General features: G+C 47.1%; 1 protein-coding gene across 2 annotated transcripts in view; it reads left to right on the top strand.

The window, feature by feature from the left end:
- The window catches only part of LOC101915802 (serine/threonine-protein phosphatase 2A regulatory subunit B'' subunit alpha), a 61,232-nt gene extending 50,191 nt beyond the window's left edge, over positions 1-11,041 (top strand). Inside the window, exons 13-14 of one of the 2 annotated variants that reach the window (XM_055816791.1) lie at positions 1,942-2,048; positions 6,370-11,041. In XM_055816791.1, the coding sequence (XP_055672766.1) occupies positions 1,942-2,048; positions 6,370-6,466 (204 nt within the window). In that variant the 3' untranslated portion in view covers positions 6,467-11,041. Of the gene's footprint in view, positions 1-1,941; positions 2,049-3,774 lie in introns of both variants that reach the window. The other variant, XM_055816792.1, reaches the window with a different exon arrangement.
- The last annotated feature ends 1,813 nt before the right edge of the window (positions 11,042-12,854 follow it).

Genomic DNA, 12,854 nt, shown 5'->3' on the forward strand with positions numbered 1-12,854 from the left:
ATACTGCTGTTCTGTGATGTGGTTGCCATCACTGATCCTACTACACCAGCCCTGGCAGTGCAGTGTGTGATTCTAGAGAGAAGGAGCGGAGCCTGCTGTGTTGCGCTGCAGCTGAAGGAGGGGGCTCAGCTGCGCGAGGAGGAGCCCGGTTTGCTCAGGTTAGAACGGAGCTGTGAGATTCAGAACCTGAGATCCCATTTGTTCCTTCCCAGCCCCTACACAGCTGCGGCCATAAATAAGTAGGCTACATGTGAAGATTCATTCAACATCTGGGGTGGAGCTTGCTCCTTAAACCAGCACTAACGATCTTCCCGTAGCCTAAAGAGAACCAAAGGGAGAAACCTTCTTTACAGCGCAGGGGCTGAGGCAGGTGAGGTGCCAGCTCGGTGATGAGGCCACACACGTGGTAGTCTAGATGGAAGGTTTGGGGGTTGCAGATTGTGCCTGGTTATCAGCCTGGCTGGACTGTTATTCATCATCCTCTCTGGGATGATACAGGAGGAGATCGTGGGGTTTGTATTTTGCAGTTGCTGCTCACCGCTACCTGCGGGATGTTCAGAGACTTGAGTTTTGCCAGCTGTTGGTGTCAGGTCCCTCACTTCTGGTTCCCCTTGCATATGCAGTGAAACCAGATGTGACTACGGCTGAAGAGCCTTCTGGGAGATAGTCTTTGTCTGGTCAAAGTACAGTAAAGTGGAGGGGATGCCAAAACCGCCTCTGGTTCCCTCCCAGCTGTTCTCACATAACCTGTAGGGGGAACTTTGTGGTTCCATGATTCAAGGCTTAAATACAGCCCAAGCCAGAACCATCCTGTTTTTTTGTTTGTTTGTTTGAACCGGATTATAAGGGCAGTCAAGTGGGGCTAGGGGGAGGATAACTTGTTATCCCCATCTTACAACAAATGGCAGAGGGCCAAATATATATATAAGGATATTATTCTGTAACCTGCTCTCAAACTTGCCCAAACTCAGTGTTGTGGTTTAACCCCAGCTGGCAAGTAAGAAGAGTAAAAATGAGAAAACTCATGGGTTAAGATAAAAACAGCTTAATAGGTAAAGCAAAACCCGCACACACAAGCAAAGTAAAACCACTTCCCATGGGCAGGCAGGTGTTCAGCCATCCCCAGGACAGCAGGGCTCCGTCACACATAGTGATTGCTTGGGAAGACAAATGTCATCACTCCAAATCCAAACGTCCCTCCCCCTTCTTCTTGCCCAGCTGTATACGCTGAGTGTGGTGCCATACGGTACGGAATACCCCTCGGGTCAGCTGGGGATGGCTGTCCTGGCTGTGTCCCCCCCCAGCTTCTCGTGCCCCCCAGCTTCCTCGCCGGTGGGGTGAGAGGCAGAAGAGGGCTGGGCTCTGTCAAAGTGCTGCTCAGCAGGAATGAAAACATCCCTGTTACCAACACTGCTTCCAGCACAAACCCATTTTTACAGTACCAAATACTAGTACAAACACAGCACCAAAATACTGGGTACTGTAATCAAAATGTAACAAAACCCAGCACACTTAGCAAACTGTGAGGAGTTCCTGAAAAGATCATTTACAGTTCAGATTTAATTAAAGATTTAAAATCCCTAAGTTCTTTAACCAATATCAAACCTACCGGTGCAGGGCCTGCTGAGCTACAGCAAATAAAATGTGCCGTTACGGGTGTTCAGCGTTTCTGAAATGAAGCCGGCTCAGTTAGTTGGCAGCTCAGGTCACGTGCTGAGCTTTATAGACTAAGGGATGTATTTTTTCATAATCATTTGTGTGCAGACGTTAAAATAGTTTGAGATAATTGTGACTCGGTGCCTTCAGTTAAGGCAATTTTTGCCTCGCTGTTTTTATACAGTTGCTTACTAATCCTAGAATTGCCGTTCACGTGTTTAGACTTACTGTGAACAGCGGTAGAGAGGTGTGGACGTAGTGTGCTTGACTGTCTGATCTCTTCAGGACGTTGAAAACGACGGCCCTGAACCCTCTGACTGGGACCGATACGCTGCTGAGGAGTATGAGATTCTTGTGGCCGAGGAGTCTGGGAACGAACAGTTACAAGAAGGGTAAGCACAGGCACTGCCCGCCCTGGGGACACGCCACCTGGCTCCTGCTCAGGTTTAGGAGGAGCGTGTGCATGTCACTTTTCGCAGAACTAGTGGATTAGCGGACTTACCATTTGGACTCAACACTGGAGGCGTGTGAAGCCTGAAACTGTTGCCCCAAAAGGGTGTATTGGTGTGTTTGTCACAACGGGCTGCTTTGTGGGCAGCCCTTTGCATCGGCGACAGGCGCTGCAGTAATGAAGATAGCCGGGAAAAAGGACAAAGCCTTTTTCTTTCGGCAGCCATACGAAAAAAAAAAAGAGATGGAATGACTTCTGCTAGTCTTGGCCATGTATTGACCACGTCACGCTATCGTAGATTAGAAGCTGTAGCTCTGTTACATTTATTACACTAGCAGAGACTTTCTTCAGTCAAATAATTTTACGTCCTGGCAACCATCATGCCTATTAGTCTGTGCTCTTCATAAGCTGTGTTGCAACATTTTCACTCATCTACTAAGTTTGTTGAGACTTTTTCTTTAAAACACTGTTGGTGTTTCTGCAATATCTACACTCATTTTTGCAGCCCTCTAGAAAATCATGGACAGACACTCTCGCTATTTTTGGAATCAATTAATTTAGGCAGAGCAGTTGCTCCAGAACTCTCTGTGTGCGAGGACCTCCTGCAGAGGCTCCTAATGGAGACTCAGTATAATTATCTTCTAGATTTGTGTCTGTGTTAGTATCTTCTTGAGAATATTTCTCTGGAAGTCTCCAGATTAATAACAAACATCCAAAGAATGCTTACCCTACGTTAATCTTGCATGATTCAGGATTTCACCCGTTCTTGAACAGTATTTAGAGCCATTAAAGTAAAAGCACTGAGAAGACTGCATAATTTTCAAAACTTCCCACACTGGAAATTGTTTGGGATAACAGTAGCAGCTACTAATTAGCCACAGGGATTTGCAAAGCTATTGAGAGCTATCTTTCCTTCTCTCCCTGTGATGTGCATCCAAACAGCTATGAGCTGTTCCCTCGTCTCCTTTGAGCTGCCTTGCCTTTTTGTGGCCTTCACAATGGAAAATGAGGTAGCACAGGATGGAAGATAAAATGGATATATTCCCTGAAGCTGCTTTGCAACACCTGTGTCCTCAACACAGAAAAGAAATAGCAGTCTGCCGTAAAAGCTTTGCAGGACCATGCATACCCAAACTCACCAAAACCAGAGGAAAAGTGGTAGGTGATGTCACATTTTTGAAGTCTAAAACAGCTGTGTCTTCCTGTAAAGAGCATGGCAGCAACCTTGCTGCTTGCTTTTAAGAGCCCCTCAAAAGCTCTGTAGTCATGGCAGCCAGATTAGATCTCATTTGTGGAGCATAGCAACAGACCAGGCAGGAAAACAGGAAGGGAAAAAGAAAAACAAAGAGCTGGATGCACAGACAAATTTGCCAGCAACAGGCATTGAGTTTTTGCGCATACATTATTTCTGGGTGTGCAGAAATAGAGAGTGGGGACAAAACAAGACAATTTGAGAGCTGTATGGGAGACTGGAAGATTTTTGACTAAGTTAGCTGGCAGAATGTGAAATCTGGTATTTGTCTTATTAATACATTTGAAAATAACCATTATTCAGCAATCACAGATGAATTAGTAAGTGTGTGCCACGTTTGTGACTTAGCCCTGTCCATAGCTTCTCTGAGTGGAAGGTTTCTAAACCCAGTCAGTGTCTGTCTGGCTGTCTGCAGGCTTGTCCATGAGAGTGCACTGCTCCTGGAAGAGGGATCTCAGCAGGACCGTGGATGCTCAGAGTGACTTCAGGGATGCTGTGACTCTATGGAGAGCTGCAATCACCAAAGATGAGAGAAAGGTGTCGTCTTGCTCAGGACAACAACGAAGCATCACGTTTCACTAGAAGCTTAAGCTGATGTGAACACCCCCCAGCCACGCGCCGCTGTATGCACCTGTGCGGGAGACTCAGCCTGTCCCTGGGGGATGTACACACTGTCTGAAGGTGGCACCAACAGCTGAGTCTGACCAGCACCAGCTCATAATGCAGATAAAAGCATTGGGCTTGCAGAAACTTTCGTGCAGTCTTGGCTATGGCAGAAGTGGGCACCGCTGTTGCAGAAACCAGTTTCAGCCAGCTGATGTACGTGGACGCCACAACTGCCTTCATGGGAAAAGTCAGTTCCTCCCTCGGGAGTGGAATAAGGAGAGAGAGGCCATCAGTTATGCTGCTGGTAGGACAGAATCCCCCTCAGCTGGGCAGCAGGGAGCGAGGGCACCATCCATGCGGAGCAGTGCTGCTCAGAGATGGATAAGTGGGACAAAGACAGGATCAGGTGATGTAGATGATGTTGGTTTAGGCAGCTCAGACCATTGCTCTTGTCTCCCTCAAGGCAGCTGATGGCTCAGTCTCTCGCTTTCATGAGCCCAGCAGCATAAGGAAGGGAAAGGGGGAGGGAGTACATTGCTGAACCACTCGCTCACAAAAATGTTTGCCAAAAGGAAGGACAAAGAATTTCCTGGAGCAGTTTGCCTCCCCTGAACAAGCTAGAGCTGCCATGGTTGAGCCTTGAGGAATGGGCGTTTCATCTGCATGAGCCTGCATTTGTATTTCTGGGACTGTTAAGCTTTGAAACTGGCCTGGAAGGAGAGAAGGTAATTATCTGTAGTGCTAATCTCATGGAAAAGCTGTCCCTTGGATGCTTCCATTTTTCCAAGGTGGAGAGGGCAGGCACTGTTGAGCCTTAAGGAGCAAAAGCATGAAGTAGAAGACTCACTCACATGGGAAAGGACAAGGGAAGGCCCTTTTGAAGCAGGTGTGAAAAGATTTAGTCCAGAAGCAAAAGACACTGGGTAAAAAAGTTATAATGGAGCCCCAAGTGCTAGTGAATGTGCAGGATAAACAATACAGGAAAGAGGTCCCATTCCACATATCGAAAAAAAGGAAGAAAGCTAAGAGAAGCTGGTAAAATGGAAGAAAAAGGGACACAAGAGGAACATTCTCAAGAACAGCATTCAAATGGAAATTAAAAGTTTTCCTCAGCTGCATCATCTTAAACCAAGGAGCCATTAGAGAAACTGAGGCACGTACGAGCACGCCGGGGCCGTTCCCAGGCGGGGGGCAGGGCCATCCAACAGGCACTGCTCAGGCAAAACGCATGTAGAGCGCGTACTTCTGGGCAACCTTGCATGCATCATCAAAACAGTTACTGGTGTAGCATCCAGACCGTTGTTTCCCTTCTCCCACTTATGCAAGAATCCAGAAGGTGGCAGAATTACTAAGCAGGTGCTTTCCTTTATGGAAGAGAAGATGAAGATGTTGGCCCGGGAGATCTCTATGCTGTTTGTCTCTTCTTCACATAGGGATCACCGGACTGTAGCATAGAATCCCCCCCACAGCAGGGCATGCATACAGGCTCCCAAGGGCCTGCTGTGCCTATGTATGGGTTAGTGAAGGGTAAAAACAGCGCAGGAAGTACCAGACGGTTCATTCTTGGCACCATCCGTGCTGGGGTATCAAAGGAGTCAACCTTTTTGCAGCACAGTTTACCAGTGAACAAATGGGAGTTACTCCTGTGCTTGCCACTGGAACTCCTGCTGCAGCGTTTCCTTCACAAACAGCATCGCTCTCAGAGCAAAGGGAAGATTTCCCATTTCCTGGGAGCTCTGAGAAACTAACCTGTAGCGTGCTGAGACTGGAGGGAGCACATCTTCAAAACATCATTTCTCAGCAGTAGGGATGGGATGAGAGCCCCAAAGCAATGTCCTGTAAAGCACAGAGCCCAGCCAGCCCGAATAGTGCAACTGCCTGGAGCTGAGAATTCACAGCTAAACCTCCTCGGGCCATAAATGCTAAGACCTGGATCTTCAACTTCAAACCAAGTGAGAGAGGAACATGACAGCACGGCCACAATTGTTCTTCTGCAGATGTCAAAATACATCCTGAGCCAGAAGATGCTTTGGAAACCAGGTGTTCCCGAGCAGGTCTGAGCAAGCCAGAGCTCCTCTAGGGCTTGGACGACTTTATTTCTCCACTGAGCTAACAAGACTACTGCGAGCTACTGAGTATTGTTACTGAAACTGGATTCAAGTTTTGTGATGCTGAGCACCAGTGAAAAGTCGTTCCAGACCTTAGAGATGAGGATGGATGGGAGCACAAAGGCACGTCAGCGGTCAGAATACCGGTTACTGCCGCACTGTTTTCAGTCCTTAGAAATACCCTCCTCGAGGTTAACGTCTTGCATGCCACTGTGTTTTAGCCAGCTGTTTTAGTAGCCACTGAAAATGCTGTCACCAAAATACGCCTTTTAAAGACATACCTTTTATCTTTGCAGATCATTTGAAGAAGACTATGACACAGATGAAGTCTTATCTCCCCCTGAAACTGGAGACAAGTCAGACAAACTAGTTTTCTCAGATCTCTCAGCATAGAGATGTGGAAGACATTTAGTCAGTATCTTTCAAACTGGATAGCATTCAGTCCCAAGACACTTAGGGATTTTTCTTAAATCCATCATTGGAGCAATGTGCTTTATTTTGTACACTGTAACTTGAGAACCCTTTTTCTCTTCCTGTATAATTGCAATAAGGTAATTTCTATAAAAAGGCTTTTTACAATGTGTTATCATGCACGCTCATTAAAAATGGTGATTGCACCTTGTTTCATTTATATATAAATTCTGTTATGTCCCTAGATGTGCAATAAATGCCAGCATCTAACGATTAACTGTAACAACTGCATGCAACATCTATAGTGCTCATTTCTCAGTTCAGCCCTGTGCCGTTCTGTCCCCTTGACTTTATACCAGGAGTGACAAAAGAGCTGCCAAATTAACTTAAATGTATGTCTAGAAATCTTTTAAAACACAAGTCACAATGAAGGTTTTTTTGGGGTATTTTTTTTCTTTGCTTACTGTCCTGGAACCCAAGGCAGCATGCCTGCCCGTGGGGAGGGTGCAGTGCCCTGTTGTGCTGTAAACCACCGGCTCTTACAATTGACACTAGACGTATTTTACTTGTGTGAATCTGTGGATGGTTAAAGCACTACCTGGTGTAATGTTTCTCTAAGAATTAGAGACATAGTTAATATTTCTACATATTCTCCTCTGCATAAGAGGATCTTCCTTAGGCTAGTGATTTGTTTCTGTAGAAGTACTTGCTAGCATATTTACAAAGAAACCCACCATACGCTGTTTGGCTGATGTGTTGGAACTGCTGTGTCTTGTGCGCGCTGGTTCCGTCCATTCCTTGGGTTCTCCTTTCTTGTGTCGCCAACCTGTAGCCTTCTCCAAGAGACGAGGCTGAGATAACAAAGAAAAAAACCCAACCCTAACCTAGCGTGCTAAAATTTCTGTTACCAGAGGGATCCTTTAACCGGTAAAGGAATTGGTCTGCAATATTGCCAAACATTTCTCTTCCACCCATGAAGCGGGCCCCAGTCTCAGAGAGGAGATGCTGTGACTAATGAATTCTTGCTTTAAGTGCAAAATTAAACTGACTTTCCCTGTGGAATCACAACTGGTGTCTCTCGCAGGAGCAGACACTGCTGCTGGAGCTGCTGCTCCTCGCTTCAGCATCCTCTTACCCATCCTCAGTTTTAGCCGTCATAGATACACAAGTGGAGCTGGTACCTCCTCCAGCCTGGGACAGCTTTCAGCTCCTGTATTTTATTTCAGCTATCATAGTTGTGGCCAAATATGTAATGCTGGGTTTGTGTACACTACGTTTCTTCCTACCTTGCTCTAAGAACACCAGACCGTGCCTCCTCCGGGTGTCCCTGCCAGCACAGCCGGGAGCTGCCGGTGCCAGGGCCATGTCTCCGGGCAGGCACCTCCTTGCCTGCACTGAAGGCAGAACCCGTCCAGTTGACCCGTGTATTCACACACACCCCGTTAGCCGGGGGCATTTTGCACGTACAGAGCCTGGCACATGGAACATCAGTCCCTAGATGGTACCTCTTAGTGTTAATAACCAAATAAGTAACCAGCTGGTCACTACAGATTCAGCTTTTCCAGGAGCCCTTGAAGCGCAGCGCCTGCCTCTCCCTGCCCGGGTAGAACATGCTGCTGCCTCGCTGGGGTGAGTAACTCTCCTCGGGATCAAAATCTAAGAGAGGGAGTTTTCAGCTGTACTGGGCTCGGGGATCCATTTTATATTTATTGAACAAAGCTGCTGTTTTATCCAGATGCATGCACACACACACACACAGCGGGGATCCTGGAATCGGTATCTGGGAAACTTCTGGATGCCCAGGTTATTAGCAGAGGCGCTGCAAGATAACTTCCATTCCATAAGAAAAGACGTAAGCGGGGAGCACTAACGGAACGAGGATAATGCAGCAAACACTCAGGAGCGGCTCTGCTGGACACCAGGGTGTTTGAGTCTCATCTCCATCATCAGTGTGACCTCGAGGGGAAAGCTTTCCTGGAGGTGATTCCACAAAGGCCCGAACGCAGAAGGAACAAGGAAATGACTGCAGGAATGAACACAGGATGGAAGTCACACAGCTGCTAGTTGTAACCAGCTGCGCCCGTTTGTCACCAGCAAGCACCCAGGCAAAGCCGCCCACCGCTTCGCTGTCGGGGGCCCCAGTGGCCTTTTCCTTTGATAAGATTTTACATCTCTCCAAAGACAAAGATTCCTCAAAGGAACAAGAAGAACCTGACCCCATTCTAGGCTGAAACCGAACCCTTGTGTTACTTCAGCATTGCTTTTACCTCCGTAAGCAGCAGTACTGGAACGTCCAGTTTGCCAGTTCCATCAAGCCTCATTCCAGAATAACTTAGTGATTGTCTCCAGGGCTTTAACCGTGGGCAGCCCTTGTGCCTCAAGGAGAAGCAGCTCTCCTAGTGCTGTACAGAACAGTACAATAATTCAGGTTGGAAGAGACCCACATAGGTCTCTGCTCCATCTCCTTGCTCAAAGACAGGCCAGCTTCAAAGTCAGAGCAAGCTTCTCAGGAACAGATGCAGCCGAGTTTTGAAAAATCTCTATATAGATGGTGATTCTGCCGCCTCTCTCTGTGTTACACGTCCTCCTCCTCCTCCCGGTGGGAATTCAGAGCCACATCCTTTTCCGGGAATGATGTATATTCCTGGGAATGCACAATTTCTTTTTCACGCAAGGAGGGAGTTAGATGAAGGGCTGGAGGACTTGCCTGTTGAGCAAGCAACACCCTGTCCTGAAGCACAGATGGGTGCTGGGGTGCAGACACGGCCCGTGACGGGCTGCAAGAGCTGCTGCTGCAGCAGCCCTTGGTGCATCTCTCTTTTGGTTTGCATTTCTGTTCTTGCTAGCTCATACCTTGAGCCTACTCCTGCTCTTCCTGCGCGCTTTGCTCACCCACCGCTTCAGGATCTTTCATCCTTCTCCTCAAACGCCTTTTGCAGAGAGGCTTTAATTTGACCCATCCAGTTCAGACTTCCATCTCACATCACACCAGTCTGCCTAAACTGGCGCCTTGCTTTTTGAAGAAGTCAGTATCCTGAGCCTGGTAAAAATTACCGATTCCTTTTTGAAGTTTTGGCTTCAATAAACTGAGACAGGAGCTCGCAGCTGCTCTGCTGAGCCCTTTGGCCCCCGAACCCAAGGCCCTCTCTCCTACAGAGGTTCACCACTGCTACGGCAAAGCAGAGCGGTTCCAAACCCAAACATGCTTTCTAGTAGGTCACCACAACAAGCTAATCAAAGAAAAAAACCCCCAATTTACAGCAGATGATTTGCCTTACATGGGAATATAAGGACGAGCTACAGAAACAACCGCTAGCATGGCATCCGTGCAAAACTTGCAGTAATCTGTATTACTTACTCTAGGAGTAGAAATCCTCTCACTAACACATTTGAAAATAACCATAATTCAGCAGCCGCAGATGAACGGGTAACAGGGGTGTCCTACACCCCGTCAGTGACTGCCCTGCCCACAGCTCCTCTGGGTGGGAGGTGAAGCTGCAGCCTAGAGGCAAGGAAGATTTGGGAACTCGTGTCCCGCTTGGCTTTTCTTTCTGGGATAGTCGAAGTGTAAGACAAGGATGTTTGTGCATACAAACCCCAGGAGCTGGTCAGCTGTGCACCCCCCCAGCTCCGGAGGTCAGCAAGCTCGCTACAAGGGAGCGCCCCAGGACTCGCTCACAGGAACCATGAGAGCCCACCTCGCCCCGGCTCTGCCTGCCCTCTCCCGCTGGCAGCGCCACTTCAGGTGTGACATACCTTCGGAGACAGATCATGCATTTTTCATTGTAAATCGAGCTCAGACGGAGGTCTGTTATGAGCTGGATTCCTTTTTCCTTATGAGTAGTCAGGAAAGTGATTAAAATTCACTTGTGCATGATTAAAAAAAAAGCACCCGCGTTTATTTGTTCTCTCTAGTCTGCTCTTGTCTAGCAAAATTAAGGTCTGTGTCCTTATAAAACGCTTGCTTTTTATTTCTATATTCACAAATACTCTCTCTCTGCAGTACTAAGACTGGAGATACGGCTTGACACAAGCACATGCAATTACTGCTGGCAGGGTACTACCATGATTGTGGGTTTTTTCCTTCCTCTTGCAAAGCCTCGGCAGTAACGGCTGCTGCCGGCTCCCAGCAGAGGCAGGTAGCAGCAGCGGCGATTCCAGGTACCTGCAGGAACCTGCTGAACACCGTCCTGTGCTCCCGGAGTGAAGGGTTTAAGCGTGAGGACTCGAGATGCTCTAACCAAGGTCTTGTGCTTAGTTTCTGAAACAAAACATGCCTGCGAGACCAAAAAAAAAAAAAAAAAAAAAAAAAAAAAAGAGGTCACCCAAGTATTGTTTCAGCGGTATGTATTTCTGGAGTACGATGTTTCTAAATCGCGGTATTTTGGGTCTATGCAGTCAAAAATGAACCTTAACAAAGAGCATGAGCTGCTGTAAGAAAAACATGTAAACAGCGCTTACCCTTTTGTCCTGAGCTGTTCTCTGTATCACTGGGTGATGGGTTTAGAAACCGAGTATTTAAGAATAAAGGTTCTCATACTTTGTAAAAGTAGCTTGAAGACATTTTGTGCTGGCATGGTTTGATCCTTGTATTTCTACTTTGTATTTTCTTCATTTTTGGCAAATAAAGGACTTCTGAATTTTAAAAGCAAAACCTGTCTCAGTGGTGGGATAAAGCGTTACTGCTTGCTTCATCTCCAGCCGCTGCCCCGGAATCACGTTCCCTGCTGCTGCTGAGCTTGCACCACCCAATGGTTCCCTGTCAGCAAGCCTGGCACCTCCAAAATTCCAGCCTTTCTTCTCAAAAACCCTGCAGCAAAGCACTCCGACCACTTACCTTCCTCACATCTTCACCCTTAACATGGAGCACTGTCCCTGTGCTGACTCACCTGAATGCCAAGCTCCCGCATTTTAACCTGTCCTGAAAAGACAGATACCTCTTGGATCTTCTATGGAGAAGGAAAAAAAAAAAAAAGAAAAAGAAAAAAAAAAAAAAAAAAGGAAAAGTAATGCATTTTCTGATTTCATTATATGCAAATGCTCAAGCAGAATCACTGCATTCTCGTCTTCCTTCATCCGGGAGCCTGAGGGGTCAGCATTCCCTTGGGTGCCTAAATCTGTCTATAGCACAGCCACTTTTTGGTGGGGACTTTGGATTTTTTTGGAAAATATCAGAGGCACTTCGATTTGAAATGTTAAATAGGACCAAAGAAGATGGCTTGCAACATTATCATTACTACTTTATATAGTAGTATATATACCTTTCAGAGTGAATTTTGTCAGCCATGCTGCATACCTGGAATGATTCTGACATGTAAAACTGTCCTTTTCTTATCATTTCACATCTCAGACAGTTAGTTAGCAATCAAAAGGGTTGTTATAATTTGTATAAAAATTCAATACATAAAAAATTGTCTGGGGGCGTGCGCTTCTTGCATATGATAAAAAGATGCTTTTATTCTGGATCACACCAGACTTGGCACGATTCATGCGCCACATCTGTATGATCTTTTTCTTGCAAGTCTATCAGAGTTTCATCGACCAAGCAGCTCCTTGCCGTGCCGGCGGGACCTGCCCTGGGAAGCAGGCTTTTCTGGTTGGATTTTCTGGTTGGCTGCTGCATTGCCACTCTACAGGATTTTTCTGATAGTACAAGATTTGATGGTGCTTACAGGGGGGCGGCCTCCAAGGTGTAAGGATGACACCCATGGAAGCAGCTGTGCCAGACGACACCCGTTAGCCGCCGCCTCAGTCTGTGATGATGTTTTAAAACTCATACGCACGTACAAGAACATCTGCAGGGGGTTCAGCGGGAGCAGAAGAGTCTGTGCTGATCCCGCTTGTCCACAGGCACCGCGCCACGGGGCGAGTCAAGGCAGAGAGCGAGAACATCACCTGCATGAATGAGCTGCTAGGCGAGCAGCACGGACAACGCAATCCAAGTGTTCACTGCCAGTTTTGTTCCCCTGCCCCTCCTCCCTCCAGGATTTAATCCCAACCAGTGATTTCACTGATGTGCAATACATGGAAAGAGCCTTTCCACTCAAAATGAAAGTTTAGGTGTTTTCTCTTTCTCGAAGGAGCATCTTCCACACGTTCAGATCTGGATGGCCAAAAGCACCAGACTCTGTACCGCTACACATGACCACAAGTCCACCCCTTCCAGAAGGAGCCCCTGCTCTTTCCATCTTTGCAACATGTTTTCAGGCAGGAAGAATCCCACAGCAGAACGCTGGGTGAACTCTTGCTTTGTCTTTCTGATGCAGCTCTACAAATTACAGGGTTTTAATAAATTTTGGAAGTCTATCACCATCTTCAAGAGGACCGGGAAGAAAGGTCGCAATACCACGCGCTTCCTCTATGAAAAGAA

The sequence above is a fragment of the Falco peregrinus genome, chromosome 12 (genome assembly GCF_023634155.1).
Source record: "Falco peregrinus isolate bFalPer1 chromosome 12, bFalPer1.pri, whole genome shotgun sequence".
NCBI lineage: Eukaryota > Metazoa > Chordata > Aves > Falconiformes > Falconidae > Falco > Falco peregrinus.